We start from the raw sequence: 17444 nt of genomic DNA, 5'->3' as shown, positions 1-17444 counted from the left end.
TGGGGCTATGAAATGAAAGAGGAAGCGGCCTGGTAGAATTTTGCACAGAGCATAACTTAATCATAGCTAACACTTGGTTCAAGAATCGTAAAAGAAGGTTGTATACATGGAAGAATCCTGGAGATACTAAAAGGTACCAGATAGATTATATAATGGTAAGACAGAGATTTAGGAACCAGGTTTTAAATTGTAGGACATTTCCATGGGCGTATGTGGACTCTGACCACAATCTATTGGTTATGAACTGTAGATTATAACTGAAGAAATTGCAAAAAGGTGGAAATTTAAGGAGATGGGACCTGGATAAACTGACTAAACCAGAGGTTGTACAGTGTTTCATGGAGAGCATAAGGGAACAATTGACAGGAATGGGGGAAAGAAATACAGTAGAAGACGAATGGGTAGCTCTGAGGGATGAAGTAGTGAAGGCAGCAGAGGATCAAGTAGGTAAAAAGACGAGGGCTAGTAGAAATCCTTGGGTAACAGAAGAAATATTGAAATTAATTGATGAAAGGAGAAAATATAAAAATGCAGTAAATGAAGCAGGCAACAAGGAATACAAACATCTCAAAAATGAGATCGACAGGAAGTGCAAACTGGCTAAGCAGGCATGGCTAGAGCACAAATGTAAGGATGTAGAGGCTTATCTCACTAGGGGTAAGATAGATACAGCCTACAGGAAAATTAAAGAGACATTTGGAGAAAAGAGAGCCACTTGTATGAATATCAAGATCTCAGATGGAAACCCAGTTCTAAGCAAAGTGGGGAAAGCAGAAAGGTGGAAGGAGTATATAGAGGGTCTATACAAAGGCGATGTACTTGAGGACAATATTATGGAAATGGAAGAGGATGTAGATGGAGATGAAATGAGAGATATGATACTGCGTGAAGAGTTTGACAGAGCACTGAAAGACCTGAGTCGAAACAAAGCCCCGGGAGTAAACAACATTCCGTTGGAACTACTGACGGCCTTGGGAGAGTCAGTCCTGACAAAACTCTACCATCTGGTGAGCAAGATGTATGAGACAGGCGAAATACCCTCAGGCTTCAAGAAGAATATAATAATTCCAATCCCAAAGAAAGCAGGTGTTGACAGATGTGAAAATTACCGAACTATCAGTTCAATAAGTCACAGCTGCAAAATATAAACGCGAATTATTTACAGACGAATGGAAAAACTGGTAGAAGCCAACCTCGGGGAAGATCAGTTTGGATTCCGTAGGAATGTTGGAACACGTGAGGCAATACTGACTTTACGACTTATCTTAGAAGAAAGATTAAGGAAAGGCAAGCCTACATTTCTAGCATTTGTAGACTTAGAGAAAGCTTTTGACAATGTTGACTGGAATACTCTCTTTCAAATTCTAAAGGTGGCAGGAGTAAAATACAGGGAGCGAAAGGCTATTTACAATTTGTACAGAAACCAGATGGCAGTTATAAGAGCCGAGGGGCATGAAAGGGAAGCAGTGGTTGGGAAGGGAGTAAGACAGGGTTGTAGCCTCTCCCCGATGTTGTTCAATCTGTATATTGAGCAAGCAGTAAAGGAAACAAAAGAAAAATTCGGAGTAGGTATTAAAATCCAGGGAGAAGAAATAAAAACTTTGAGGTTTGCCAATGACATTGTAATTCTGTCAGAGACAGCAAAGGACTTGGAAGAGCAGTTGAACGGAATGGACAGTGTCTTGAAAGGAGGATATAAGGTGAACATCAACAAAAGCAAAACGAGGATAATCGAATGAAGTCGAATTAAGTCGGGTGATGCTGAGGGAATTAGATTAGGAAATGAGACACTTAAAGTAGTAAAGGAGTTTTGCTATTTGGGGAGCAAAATAACTGATGATGGTCGAAGTAGAGAGGATATAAAATGTAGACTGACAATGGCAAGGAAAGTGTTTCTGAAGAAGAGAAATTTGTTAACATCGAGTATAGATTTAAGTGTCAGGAAGTCGTTTCTGAAAGTATTTGTATGGAGTGTAGCCATGTATGGAAGTGAAACATGGGCAATAAATAGTTTGGACAAGAAGAGAATAGAAGCTTTCGAAATGTGGTGCTACAGAAGAATGTTGTAGGTTACGTGGGTAGATCACGTAAGTAATGAGGAGGTATTGAATAGGATTGGGGAGAAGAGACGTTTGTGGCACAACTTGACTAGAAACAGGATTGGTTGGTAGGACACGTGTTGAGGCATCAAGGGATCACCAATTTAGCATTCAAGGGCAGCGTGGAGGGTAAAAATTGTAGAGGGAGACCAGGAGATGTATACACTAAGCAGATTCAGAAGGATGTAGGTTGCAGTAGGTACTGGGAGATGAAGGAGCTTGCACAGGATAGATTAGCATGGAGAGCTGCATCAAACCAGTCTCAGGACTGAAGACCACAACAACAACATTTACAACATCGCTACTAGACTGGCCCCTATAAGCGTAGACAAGCACAGATCCAACCCGACTGTCGACTGTCCTGGCAGACCCCTCTCAAGCTAAAAGTGCCTGACTATTTATACTGCTTTTCCCCTCGCTTCTGATGTAGTGTCAGAGAGAGACAAAAACTATGGCAGGGGTAAATTCCCATAGGTCAGCCACTTACACATTGCCACTCCTGGCTCTGGCCTACTGCCTCGCCGCCACTCCTGGCTCTGGCCTACTGCCTCGCCTCATACATCGCAATAACTTAAAGCAATGCTGCAGTTCCCTGCCTCGCTGTACCTCCACACCAGACAAATCGTACGTGCAAGACGCCACTGCCGCTTCGAGCCATGTTCACTCTGCCTGGCCTACTGGATGCATACTATTACCACGCACTGCCAGCGGCCTCAGACTTCATCGCCCAACCACGCCTTTACTGAATTTTAACAAAACTCCCCTTTTCTACGACCAAGGCTCATACTAGTGCAGCAAATGTAATGAAAATATGTATCCCAATTACTGTGCTGACTATTTACAAATGTCTTAAAATGTTATGCTGTCAGTACAAAGATAGTGCAAAGTTTACAGATAAGAATCAGGTGACACAACTGCTTCAAGAGGTCCAACATAAAATTTGTACCCTTATCTGTAATTATAGTTTCAGGAATGCCAGATGTTAATACCCAGTTATTAACCATTGCGTATGCGTCTACACCTGCTCACTGGTCCGGAATCCCTATTATTGCTATGAAATGGGAAAAGTGGTCTGTTGTTGTTAGAAGGTACATATTTCCAGCTGCTGTCCTGTTAAATGGTCCAAAAATATCCAAACATAGCGTTTCAAAGCATTTTGTCACGTTTGTCAACATTTGTATTGGCATACACCGGTGACTAAGGTCTGCTCTTTGCACATATGGTACACAGTCATTTACCTAATGTTCAGTGGTTTACTTTTGGATTCTCCACAAGAACTCTTCAGCTACATGTCTATCTGTCGTCCTACACCCCCATGCCAGCTAGTGATCAGTGTGGGAAACACAACAAATCGTCCACACTTCATATTTCTGCACAATATTCCGTTGTGTGTCACAATCTGTTGCTCTGATCTAAAAGCATGAGTCTATGTAAGCTGCTTGTGTCTTTTACCTCTCTGACAAGTTTTGCGTAGTGCTTGCAGAGCTCCAATTTTTCTGTTTAGTGTGTCTGCGTTAGTGCACGACTTTCCAGGTTCATGAACCATTTCCTAAACAAACTCGGTGTCCACCTTGTTACTATCCTGCAAGGGCCTTTCAGTTCCAATAGCCACTTAAGGGAATCACGATCAGTAACTACCGTAAAGGTTTGTCCCTACAAATAGCAGCAAAAGTAGGTAATATATTAAATAACAGCTTGAATTTCTTTTTCTGTTGTTGAATAATTGTGTTCCGCCTTATCAGTTGTCTTGGTGCATAAGCCACTCGATGTTACCCATTATCCACGATTTGGCTCAAAGCACAACTAACTGCCATATTTCTCTCATCACAGAACAGGATGAACTCTTGTTTGAAAGCAGGAAATACCAACACGGGACTCGATATCAAAGCATGTTTGAATTTCTCAAATGCAGCCTGGCCCTTGGCTGACCGCTCGATTTCATTTTTTTTTTTTTTTTAATAGACAATTCAAGGGCTCGGTAATTTGCGCAAGGCCGGCCGAAGTGGCCGTGCGGTTAAAGGCGCTGCAGTCTGGAACCGCAAGACCGCTACGGTCGCAGGTTCGAATCCTGCCTCGGGCATGGATGTTTGTGATGTCCTTAGGTTAGTTAGGTTTAACTAGTTCTAAGTTCTAGGGGACTAATGACCTCAGCAGTTGAGTCCCATAGTGCTCAGAGCCATTTGAACCAATTTGTGCAAAATTCCTCTCAAACATTCCTACAATAATACAAAGGGCCTAAATATGACTCTAAATGCTTCGTAGTCTGTGGTGGTACAAAAGCACAAACCACTGATATCATCCATGGGACAGTTATTATTCCTTCCTAGCTATTTACAAGTCCCAGCCAGTTTACTTCAGTTTGATGGCAATTATCAGCACAGTGTTAAGCATACTGCTTGTAGTCAATTAAGAAAGTCTTCCAAACATGTCACATGTTATACCATATCCTTTGCAAAATCCAGTTACGTTATCAAGATATACCATGTATCCTTTAGGTTCCAGTCCCCAAAGCACTGCATCCAAGAGTCTCTGAAATGTAGCTAGTGTGTTTTTCAGTCCAAATGACATCTTTCGGTACTGGAAATGTCCCCATGATGTGGGAAAACCAGTCTTCAGCTGGTCATATGGAACTAGTTCGGCTGGTGGTGGCCATTAATCAAATTCATGGTCGAGAAGTATTTACACTGACCCAGATTGTTGAGTGTCTCTGTAATGTTAAGGATTGGATAGCACTGGTGAAAATGTATCCACTTAAGAAGCCATTCACAGAGCCTATGTCATGGATACACAAGTCTCTTCTTACCTAACAGGTTCATACTAACAACTGGTATGTGTACATCTGGGTCTACTAAGAATATGCGTTCCTCATTATTCACTGCAACATGCAAGCAACAATCCATCTTTACATATGTCCTTTTAGAGCATCGTTCGACCTCCAATAGTTCAGGGCCCCTGGTTGCATTTAAAACACGCTTCGTTCTAGTGTGCCTATTTTGCTTTCCACCTCAGCAGTCACACACTTAATGCCCCCCCCCCCCCCTGAACACATTCAGAGCACTGTAGCTGGCAGCATTGCTTCTTCATGTGACCCACTCATCCACATCTGCAGAATTTGACCTCAGATCAGAAGATGGTTCAAATGGCTGTGAGCGCTATGGGACTTAACATCTGAGGTTATCAGTCCCCTGGAACTTAGAACAACTTAAACCTAACTAACCTAAGGACATCACACACATCCATGCCTGAGGAAGGATTCGAACCTGCAATCGTAGAAGTCGCTCCGTTCCGGACTGAAGCGCCTAGAACCGTTCGGCCACCGCTGCCGGCTCAGAGCAGAAGACATCACGATCCCTCCATTTTTGACTTTCAGTATCTATTTGCTCTACCTTTGCCGCGATTCTGATAACTGAGGACAAATCACTAAGGTTTTCTATCCTCACCCATCATGAGATATCCGCTGAAGTACAACTTATGAGTACAGTTAAGGCCCTATCCCACGTGAGGTCTACACTGCTGGCCATTAAAATTGCTTCACCACGAAGATGACGTGCTACAGACGCGAAATTTAACCGACAGGAAGAAGATGCTGTCATATGCAAATGATTAGCTTTTCAGAGCATTCACACAAGGTTGGCGCCGGTGGCGACACCTACAACGTGCTGACATGAGGAAAGTTTCCAACCGATTTCTCATACACAAACAGCAGTTGATCGGCGGTGAAACGTTGTTGTGATGTCTCGTGTAAGGAGGAGAAATGCATACCATCACGTTTCCGACTTTGATTAAGGTCGGACTGCAGCCTATCGTGATTGTGATTTATCGTATCGCGACATTGCTGCTCACGTTGGTCGAGATCCAATGACTATTAGCAGAATATGAAATCGGTGGGTTCAGGAGGGTAATACGGAGCGCCGTGCTGGATCCGAACAGCCTCGTATCACTAGCAGTCGAGATGACAGGCATCTTATCCGCATGGCTGTAATGGATCGTGCAGCCACATCTCGATCCCTGAGTCAACAGATCGGGTCGTTTGCAAGACAACAACCATCTGCACGAACAGTTCGACGACGTTTGCAGCAGCATGGACTATCAGCTCGGAGGCCATGGCCGTGGATACCCTTGATGTTGCATCACAGACAGGAGCGCCTGCAATGGTGTACTCAACGACGAACCTGGGTGCACGAATGGCAAAACGTTATTTTTTCGGATGAATCCAGGTTCTGTTTACAGCATCATGATGATCGCATCCGTGTTTGGCGACATCGCGGTGAACGAACATTGGAAGCGTGTATTCGTCATCGCCATACTGGTGTATCACTTGGCGTAATGGTATGAGGTGCCATTGGTTACACGTCTCGGTCACCTCTTGTTCGCATTGACGGCACTTTGAACAGTGGACGTTACATTTCAGATGTGTTACGACCCGTGGCTATACCCTTCTTTCGATCCCTGCGAAGCACTACATTTCCGCACGATAATGCACGACCGCATGTTGCAGGTCCCGTACGGGAATTTCTGCGTACAGAAAATGTTCGACTGCTGCCCTGGCCAGCACATTCTCCAGATCTCTCACCAATTGAAAACGTCTGGTCAATGGTGGCCGAGCAACTGGCTCGTCACAATACGCCAGTCGCTACTCTTGATGAACTGTGGTATCGTGTTGAAGCTGCATGGGCAGCTGTACCTGTACACGCCATCCAAGCTCTGTTTGACTCAATTCCCAGGCGTATCAAGGCCGTTATTACGGCCAGAGGTGGTTGTACTGGGTACTGATTTCTCAGGATCTATGCACCCAAATTGCGTGAAAATGTAATCACATGTCAATTCTAGTATAATATATTTGTTCAATGAATACCCGTTTATCATCTGCATTTCTTCTTGGTGTAGCAGTTTTAATGGCCAGTAGTGTATATCTTTCTCTGTAGTGTGCATCAGCTTATAAGTCTGCAAGTTTAATTTAAGAATTTTGCCAGAGTATGCCTCTAGTGACTCACTGTGTTTCTGTCTTAATTCTGTGAGATTTACCCTGAAAAATCTACACTATTTTGATTGTGATAGCGTTGGATAGGTTCTTCAGCTAGCGGGTAAAATGTGTATGTTTTACTAAGGATTTCATGGTTTATGAGATACGTTTTAGGGTGAACCGTTAACCATAATTTTGGCATAGACATTCATGTGACACTGGATCAATTCCCCAACCATGCTGCTTCCTTCACATCATCCACAAAGGCTGATACATCCTCAGATGATTTCCCAGAAAAGATGTAGTAAGGAGACTAGATGCCATAGGATCAATGAATGGGACTGATAAGTTTACTACAGTCTTGGTATCCTCCCCCTTATGATTGCATCAACCCAGTCACAGCCCATAATGCTTCTAGTTCTCTCTGTAGTTTTCGCTAGCCTGGCTATGTTCTGTTTTATCCTGGAGCAACATGGCTACATGACGTTTCAAAATTTCAGTCGTTTCACTCAGAATTTCTGTATTCATTTATCGTCTGCTTCGACTAATAATAAAGTCCCAGAGAGAACCTATTATACTGACACACTGTCAACAAGCGGAAAAAACTGTATTAATCATTACTACGGATCACAGTCCAGCAGGACTCCTTGCACTGCCATGTTTCATGGCTAAAACTTCTACACGTTACTTGCACTGCTCTAGCAAATGGTAATTCATGCCCTCATAAATTACAATACCGGCACCTATTTGGACATAGGTACTCTTCTGGGCAGTTACCCCTCAAGTGTGAAACGTCTGCATTTTCTGGCCTATACAATGCCACTTTCAAGTTCATATGCAGATCCTTCCAACTCAACATGGCCACAAAATAGTGGAAAACAGAAAACAGGCCAACAAAAATTGGCCACTCACCACACTGCATAAATAAAGGAGTAAATGGCTGCTGATGCATAGTTGTGGCACCTCGATGGCGACAGTACTGATGTCTACGTTCCTGGTGCCCAATTTGCAGGAGACTACCAGAAGTGGCTTCCTACTTGACTGTAGGATAGACAAGCGGAGGTGTGCGGGTGGGGTTCTGTGCAGTACTGGGGAGCAAATGAAACATCATTCAGTTAACAGACATTTGATTCTGAGAGTTGTAACATTATTCTGTTTTTTCCCTGTGCTGCCTAGTAGCAGCCATGCTGAGCCCACGTTGGATGAAGGTACAGAGTAGCACATCAGCACTCAATGAAAAATCTGCAGGCTCAGGCCTGGGGATTGTCTGGGGCCAGTGCCATGGATCTGCCATAGAAGGGTCCAGCAGCCGGCGTGTTGCTATAGCCCAGTGTGACGGTGGACACCTCTCAGAGCTACAGCACTCTCGTTGAGTGAAGCTGAACTTAGGCTCATCTCCAGAAATCTGCATGCCTTATTGCCGGTTGTCAATAGAGCGTGCAGGCAGAAGACCCAACAGTGACGCCAAGGTTAGCCTGAGAGGTGGTCCCAGCATAGAGCCACTAAGGCTGTACTTGTAGTGCCCTTGAGTGATTGCACAGGCATCTGTTCCCACATTGAACAGCTCACCGATGGGCAGATCGGTTCTTTTTTCATCTTCACTGAGCCACCATTGTCACCGACAGAAGTGCAGCTCACAGAGTTAATATCCCCACCTCAACCAGACAGCTGTGGACTCTTAACAGTGGACTCCAATGCTGCTGCAGCTGTAGACACTTTGTGGAATTTATCCGGGCATCCTGCAACTAGTAGAGCTGACCTTTCATAAGCACCAGTGAGGTAGATGGAGTGGTCTTGCTCTTAGAGCGAGTGGGAGGAAGGTGAGGTTTTTATAACAGTGGATGGTGTGATTTCCCATATGACCGAATAAATGTGCCCCCATTTTCTGGGCCTGTCAGCACTCTTCACTGGCCTGATGTTTAACTTCAGGGCTTCAGAGTGTCATACATCCTATGTTTCCAGCCAGCAAGGTATTATTATATCATCCCTATGTGAAGTTACTACATGTAGCCTAGTTAAAGAAGAGCGTTGTGTCTACTCTGTGCTGTTATCCTGATGTTCTGTCTCACACTATGAGACATTTTCTCCCTGTCGGTTTGTACTTCAGTTCTTGTGAGTGTTAAGATTGGTTATGCCACCACTGTGTACTCAGCAGGCATTTTCCACTTAGCGTTGCCCCACCCGCTTCTAACGAAATTTTATTCTTACACTTTATTACTATTCTGCTGTGCAACAATACTGATGTATCATGAGAAATTTAGACTAATATTGACCATGGTGAACTTGGAAAAATGGACTGACTGTTTGAGTTATTTGAATAAGACGACGTATTTGGATTTCTTTAATTCAAATATTCCTACCAGTAAAAATTAACAGTATTCCTGGCCAAGCCTGCACACATAAATAACTTGACACATAGCACCAATACTGTTTGAATACGTCTTTAGCTTAAGTCTTAATTCGGGACGGTCGCTGGTTCGAATCCTGCCTCTGGCATGGATGTGTGTGATGTCCTTAGGTTAGTTAGGTTTAAGTAGTTCTAAGTTCTAGGGGACTGATGACCTCAGCTGTTAAGTCCCATAGCCCTCAGAGCCATTTGAACTATTTTTAAGTCTTAGTTAATCTTTTCACTAACTTCCCCAAACATCTACACTCTCAGATACGGTGTTGGGCCTAATGCACTACTTTGGTTACGCTGGAGCCGTTATGTTTTTGCTATATGTGCTACTGATCATGTTATTTCTGTAATAGTTAATTTTGATTGTCAACAACACCCATACACCTGTTAATTGGACTTGTAACAAATAGTGACTACTATATACTGATGACCACAGCAGTTAAGTCCCATAGTGCTCAGAGCCATTTGAACCATTTTTTGAACCGTCACTCCTGTTGTCGAATAATATAGTGGGCGACAGTCATTTTGGTATCTTACTGCTGCCATGGGAGTCTCCAGGCACATCTTTGGCCTGGAATCTCATTGACGAGTAGAACTGTCTTCATTGATAAGTCTAATGACCAGCAAAGATGTATCTGGATACATCCCTGACAGTGATGGGATACCAAGCTGACTGTCACAAGCCAAACGGCCTCACAACCAGGACTGATGGTCTGGAGTGCCGAAGCATGCACGAACAAACCATTTCCTGTGATGTTCCGACACGTCATGAAACATGTTTGTTGTTGCGCTGCATGTTGTGGCTGATGTGGACACACCTTTATAGACATTTTGCCAGTCTGTCTACTGGCAAACTTTTCTATCTGTCATTATAATATTTAATATAATATTCATTACAACTAATAATTGCCATATTTTGACCTGCACGACTTTAAACTTGCTAAAAAAAATCATGTCTCTGGGGGAGGGATTTGCACTCCCTGCGACCCCTGCAAACTTTTCTATCTGTCATTATAATATTTAATATAACATTCATTACAACTAATAATTGCCATATTTTGATCTGCACGACTTTAAACTTGCTAAAAAAATTCATGTCTCTGGAGGAGGTATTTGCACTCCCTGCGACCCCTCCCTCCCCCCCTCCCCTGCCCCCTGTCTATGCCCCAGACTTCTGCCACTGACAATAAGTAGTCGTCTGCAGTGTCACATTCAGCTATACTTACAGTCTCGTGTTTGAAGGAATGCATCCTCACATGGCTGCACCAAGCAAAAATTATGCTCTTGTGATTTCCTGTTTGCACTGAGTGTCTCATGGGTGGAAGTTTATTGAATTGCTGCAGGCTGGTTTTATTTTAAATTATCCAGTTACATACACAATGCAGTGTTTAAATAATTTTACTTGTTTTCACATTTATTGTCACTAATGGCAATACTATGACAAGCTTCTGATTTCACATAAAATGGTGTGCACAAGCAGGCACTTTCAACTTCATATTAATCAGTATGACACTGGCAAATTGTCTATAGCGCTCTTTCTGAGTAGAGTTCTGACCTTGGTTTCAGTTTACACAGCTAGCTGGCAGACCAGACACAAATCTACAGACGTCCATGGTGTTGCCAGAACGACAGGACTGGAATGAATGTTACCCACGGACTAACTCAAAAGAGTTAATCAAGTTCTTCATGGTGTTAACACCAGGGACTGACACAGTTTTTTTTAATTTTTTTTTTTTTTTTTTTTTTTTTTGTTAACTTACTCAGGACTGAAGAGTTTTGGTTGGAAGAGGTATATATAAACTGGTGCAACATTTGTTTAAGATTTCGAGAGTTAAATTATAATTTCTAAGACAGCTGAGTGAAACATTGGCAATATAGATGAGCTATTGGCTCCAGAAATGATTTGTTTTACATGTAGGGTTGTTAATTGAAGAGTTATAAAAAGTTCTCAGTGATATATAGATAGCACACTGTACGCTTCCTGTTTATGAGAAAACTTAATATAGTTTTAATTATGTTAATTTAGTCACTTTTTTAATTAAATGCTTCATTGAATAATTAATAAAGGTATCTGGTTCACAAAAATGAGGGCAACAAAATTACAAAGTGAAATTGTAGACCATACTTGGCATATTGACTCAAATCGGCAAATGTAATTTTGGAAAGGTGCTAATTTTAATTACAGATGGATTCTAAGTTAATTAGTATTTGGAAAACTGAAATAGATTACCAGGAAGACTGCAGTGATCACTTTCTAATGAGAGGCGTCAATATTATCACATCTTCTGATCAGCCCATGAAAATATCTCCATTGTGTAGGTACTGTAGTAGAATTTTCAATTATAATTTATTCTTCATTAAAGTGACTTATAGCAAAATTAAGTATAGAGGGTGTATCAAAAAGAAACATCCGATCTGGCATGTCTATATTACTGAAATTAATAAACATACGAGGAGTGATTGGAAAGTTTTAAAGTTTTAAGAATGGGCTTGTAATGGTACAATGGTGGTACTTACATGCAACTGTGATGCATCTCCTCCAAAATAGTTCCCTTATTACTGAACACACCGACTCCAACTGTGTTTCCACTTTTGGAAAAAGTGTGTTAAGGACGCTCTTTGTATTTGCCTGGATGTCTTCAATAGAGTTAAATTGCTTCCCTTTCAGCGAAAATTTCAGTTTTGGAAACAGGGCCCAAATCAGAGGAATATGGCGGTTGTGGAAGCACAGGAATTTTGAATTTGATCAAAAATTCAACGATGGAGAAGTCACAACAATGAGCCGGAGCATTGTCATGTTGTACTGCCCAATTCCTGTCTTTCTACAATGCAGACCTTTTATTCTGCGCCTTTTCATGCAAACGCTCAAGAACAATTTGTAGTATTCCTAGCCAATTGTCTGTCCTCCAGGAGTAAATTCATAATGCACAATACCGGTAGAATCGAAAAAAATCATCAACGTTGTCTTTACCTTCGACAGACTTACCCTGTTTAACAAATCTGGGTCATTTTTAGTTCGGGTAACCAGTTCTTGGCTCACTTCAAGACGGTACTGTCTCTGGTCACTTAACAACACTTTTGCAATGAATTTTGTGGACACTCGTTTTATGTTCAGATCTTTAGTTAAAATTGACTGAACTTCATAGAAACTTAAATCAAGTTCATCAGCCATATCACTAATTGTAAGTCTACGATCAGGGAGCACTAAGTCGGGAACTTTCACAACATTTTTATTCATTTTCGAGGTGGAAGGACGGCCGGACTGTGGTTCATCTTCAAATGATTCGTGGCCATTTTTAAGTCTGTTGAACCAGACATTAACATTTGAATGCCTCATAAAATTCTCGGAAAGCTGTTTTTAATAGTTCGTAAGTCTTAGAAACTGATTTCCCGGTTTTAAAACAAAATTTTATACAAACTCGTTGCTTCGTTTTTACGTCCATTTTCATGCAGACAGAAACCGGCAACAAGTCCTAACTGACCCGCATTCAAACAGCTGCCACAATGAACTGAATGAAAGAAACGCAGTTTCCTGTCAGAGGGCATTCAAGGACAAGGAAATGGCTCACCCTCCGTGTACCTGCCTGCCAAACCAGTAAGCAGTAGCGGATTCATTCTTAAGAATTTCCAATCACATCTCATATATAATGAACTTTGTTTTTTGATGAACGGGAAACTCAAAAAGCTTTTTTCATCCATTTTTATAGTGTTCAATATGCTCCCACTGTGATGCAAGTCATATGCCAATGTAGTATTCAAATTGTTCCCACACTGCAGCGAATATGTCTTGAGTTACAACTTCCATAGCTGCTATTATGCAATGTCTCAGTACATTCATGGTTGTTGGTAACACAGGCACATAAACAGATTCATTTATAAACCGCCAGAAGAAATAATTACATACAGTCAGGTCTGGTGACCTTGGAGGTCAGTAATGTAAGGCTGAATCATTTGGTCCAGTACCACCAATTCATCGTTCAGTAATCTTTTGATTAAAGAATTTCCCCATTTCCAGATGCGAATATGGCAGCGCCCCATCCTGTTGGTAAATGAAATTGTTTGAATTACCTCCAACTGTGGTAAGAGAAAATTCTCAAACAAATCAAGATATGTGCTTCCTGTAACAGTGTTCTCGGCAAAGAAAAATGGACCATACGCCTTCTTCTGTGAAACTGCAACAAAACACATTACATTTTGGAGAGTCCCTCTCAAGTTTTACAGCTTAATTTGGTTGTTCCATAACTGATATTCTGACATTATGACAGTTCACCTTTCCATTTAAACGGAATGTTGCCTTGTCACTAAACACTAAGTGTGGAAGGAAACTGTCATCATCTATCTTGCCAAGAACGAAATTAGGGAACTCCACACATTGTTGTTTGCCACCTTCATGAAGAGCTTGCAGTAGCTGAATTTTGTATGGTTTCATATGTAAACGCTGATGCAACACACGCCACATGGACATTGGGGGCATGTTGAGCTGTTGAGCTGCCCAGTGAATGGATTTCTGAGGACGCCTTGTGAAACTATGGCAGATGCATTCAATGTCTGTGTCACACTCTTGGGGACAGCCCGGCAATATGCCTTTATGCAAACAACCTGTTTCTCGGAATTGTTCATGCCATTGTCTAATGCATTCTGCTCTAGGAGGATCCACACCATACCTGGTACGAAAGTCACACTGAACAGTTATTAATGACCCGTACTGTGCAGAATGTAGAACACAAAACACTTTCTGTTGTTCCTACTCTATTTTAACTCCCTCATTGTTCACACACATATCTCAAATAACATCATAGTTATGATTTTTTAAAAATTAGATGATTCTTTTTGACACACTCTGTATTGTTACAATCAATGGAATATAATTTCAGAAACAATTTGAACGGCAGGTAAGGTGATGCCATCATGTGGCTCATGGCTCAGACACTGGTGCAGTGTGGCACTGTGCAATACATCATGAAGTGGCATAATGTGATGTAATGGAGGAGTCTTTAGTGCGTGGTGCAGTGGCCAGCACAGACAATCTGTCTCCAGAAGGGACCTCTCCTCCAGTTTTTCTGTTTGAATAAAGCCATAAACATTTCTATCCTCTCTCAGTGGTGGTCAAAACAACAAAAGTGGGCCAGCAAGTGGGAGGGCAAAATTGCTTAAGAACAGCCTAAATGGACTTAGAATAAGTCAGCTTCAAAGTTAAGATAGCATGTTGTGATGTCAGTGAGGTGAGGGGAATGGTTGAAACATAGGACAGCTGAGGTACTACATTTTTAAACTTACGACAAATGAGGTGGCACTCTGGAGGCTGTGCTTGTATGATCAAGTTCACCATCTTGAATTCCGTATTTACTACAAGTGATCTGCCAATAATGCAAGCTGTGCTCATATTCCAGTTTTGAACTGTGATGTTACATGGATATGCTCGTATTCCCAAGTTAGCCATCAACATTTTCAACCAGTAGGGTATTTGCTCATCTTGTATTTTTTTAATTTCTCACAATTTTACACTTAGAACAAAGATACAGCTGTGATGTCATAAAAGTGGGGGAAAAATCTGTAGTTCAATTGGGCTGTCTTTATTTTCCCAAAAGTTTTAGAATTTACCATCATTTACAAATATGGCTATTGGTCTATGTCAGAGGGGGATGGGGGGGGGGGGGAGGGGGGGTGGAATCTGGCAACACTATATGATGTCATTAACGAGGCCGTAGATGGAGGGATGAAATCTGGCAACAATGCACGCTGTGTGAATTTTCTGGCAGTCTATACTTAGGATGGTTGGCATAGGTCTGCTGCTGTGATGCCATAGTGTAGGTTTTTGCGAGCTGATCTTTAAAGATACAGCTACATGTAGCGTGCACAGTTATTCCATGGCACAGATGCCCCTTTGGCTGTAGTGCGGGTTGTCTATCTGTCTTGCCCCTAGACCAGTAACCCCACGGCTACGCTACTTAGGCATAACAAAATTAATGTTACTGATTAACTTCTAAAATGTCTTTATAAAATCTCATTCTTGAGGTTTTCTTGTTGAAAATCACTCTGTTTACAGGGATAAGTAGTATGCATCACAACTGGTGAGTAGTCTGTGCTAGTTTGGTGAAATCTCGTGGTCCCAGGGCCATCAAATATTAATGAATACCTAGTATTGGTGGGAAGCGTCTACGAGCATTCTCTCTGACAAACGTTATTCCTTATGACGCGATCTATTACCCCCAGACATCTGATGCCAAGACATCTTCATCTACATCTGTACTCTACAAACCACTATGAAGTGCATGGTGGTGGACACATTTCACTATACCAGTTATTATGGCTTCTTCCCATTTCATTCATGGTTGGAACACGGGATAAATAACTATGTAGATGTCTCCAAGTGAATTGTAATTAATTTCATCTTCTGCACACGATCTCTGAGGGAGTGATACGTAGGGGATTGTAGCATATTCCTAGAGTTATCATTTGAAGCAGCTTCTTTAAACTCTGTAAGCAAGCTTTCACTGAATAATTTACGTCTATCTTTTTGAGGGTGTAGCAGATACATTTCTGTGGAATATCTGTGACACTCTCCCATGGCTCAAACAAAACTTTGACCATTCGTTCTTCTCCGTGTTCAGTATCCACTGTTAGTCCTATTTGCCATGGGTTATATCTAGGTATTTGTATTGCCCAATTCTGATTATGACTCGGTGATATTATAGCCATAGGATACCGTTTTATCGTTTTGTGAAGTGCTCATTTTCTTAAATTTCTGAAAATTTAAAGAAAGTTTCCAATCTTTGACCACTTTCAAATCCTCTCAAGACTGAATATTTCTGCAGCTTCTATGAGACAGTATTTCATTATAGATAAAGTGCATTGTCTGTGAAAAACGTGAGGCTACTTGGAAACACTTTGTATATTGACATGAACTGCATTTCTCTCTAAGGTCCTAAGGTCATCTACTTGTGATGGACGCCTACGGCAGCCTTTCGTAGAAAAAACTGACCAGAAATACGATGGTTTTACTCTTCGCTGGAATAACACCATTATGTTGTGATGAAATGAATGAAGGAAATACAGCTCCTTCTTAGCATTCAGTCCAGAAAAGGTCGCCCATGCCAAATCAGCACACAATTTTGAGGAACACAATCTGTAACCATGATGAAAACAATTTTCCGAATCAATCGTTTACGTGATATACGGTGTGCACTCTCTGGGGCGACGACACCTTTCGAACAACAGAACATATTCATATACAAAACAGAAAGCGCTAAATACTACCATCAACTCTTAACTATGCTTCGCCCTCTTGAACTAAAATGTAAAATTAATATTTGTTTTCGATTTGTCAAATTACCTTCGTTCTAAGACAGAATAAACGCAAACACTGGAAAGGAACGTGTCAGGTAGTATTATCTTTGGCGCGCAGGCGACGCATTGTCGTTTGTTCCCCAGAGCAGAATTACTAGGCCGAGGTTGGCGGAAGATAAAGTTTCATTAATCTACCATTAATCCGATACATTTACTTCGCTGCATCTCACCATGTCTAGAAAGAACGATGTTTCCGTAAGTAATATGCACGATTTATCAAAATGATCGTAACTTACGTTTCGCCATGGATAAATACCGGTATCTTGTTTCCTGCAGGTTGAACGCTCCATAAAAGAATATCTCATGATTGCTGAGAAATGCTTCAGGAAATGTATAAATACTACCAGAGTGCAGGAAGTTACCCTCAGGGGGGTAATTATTACTGATATAAGAGACAGCTTCTGTTATGGGCAACAAAGTTGTCTAGTTTTAGTAACTTCCCTGTGTGCACAGTGCCTCATTCTGTTTCAAGAGTTATAATCCCAGCTTTTGCCCAAAGAAAATGTCCCTTATCATGGTTTTTAATGTTAGCAGCTGTTCTCTTTCTACGCTCTTTACAAGTGCGCGCAATGAATGATGCCGTTTATTACGTCATAATTGCAAACGCATTTCTAGAAAGATTTGCCACAGGACTTCT

At 41.7% G+C, this 17444-nt stretch overlaps 1 protein-coding gene across 1 annotated transcript in view; it reads right to left on the bottom strand.

The window, feature by feature from the left end:
• LOC124556390 (inhibin beta chain-like) overlaps positions 1-12632 on the bottom strand; it is a 71570-nt gene extending 58938 nt beyond the window's left edge. Inside the window, exon 1 of the mRNA XM_047130353.1 lies at positions 12447-12632. Within this exon, the coding sequence (XP_046986309.1) occupies positions 12447-12632 (186 nt within the window). The remainder of the gene's footprint in view (positions 1-12446) is intronic.
• Positions 12633-17444: the final 4812 nt, after the last annotated feature.

The sequence above is a fragment of the Schistocerca americana genome, chromosome X (genome assembly GCF_021461395.2).
Source record: "Schistocerca americana isolate TAMUIC-IGC-003095 chromosome X, iqSchAmer2.1, whole genome shotgun sequence".
In the NCBI taxonomy this organism is placed as follows: domain Eukaryota; kingdom Metazoa; phylum Arthropoda; class Insecta; order Orthoptera; family Acrididae; genus Schistocerca; species Schistocerca americana.
This window is presented reverse-complemented; position numbering and strand designations above follow the sequence as displayed.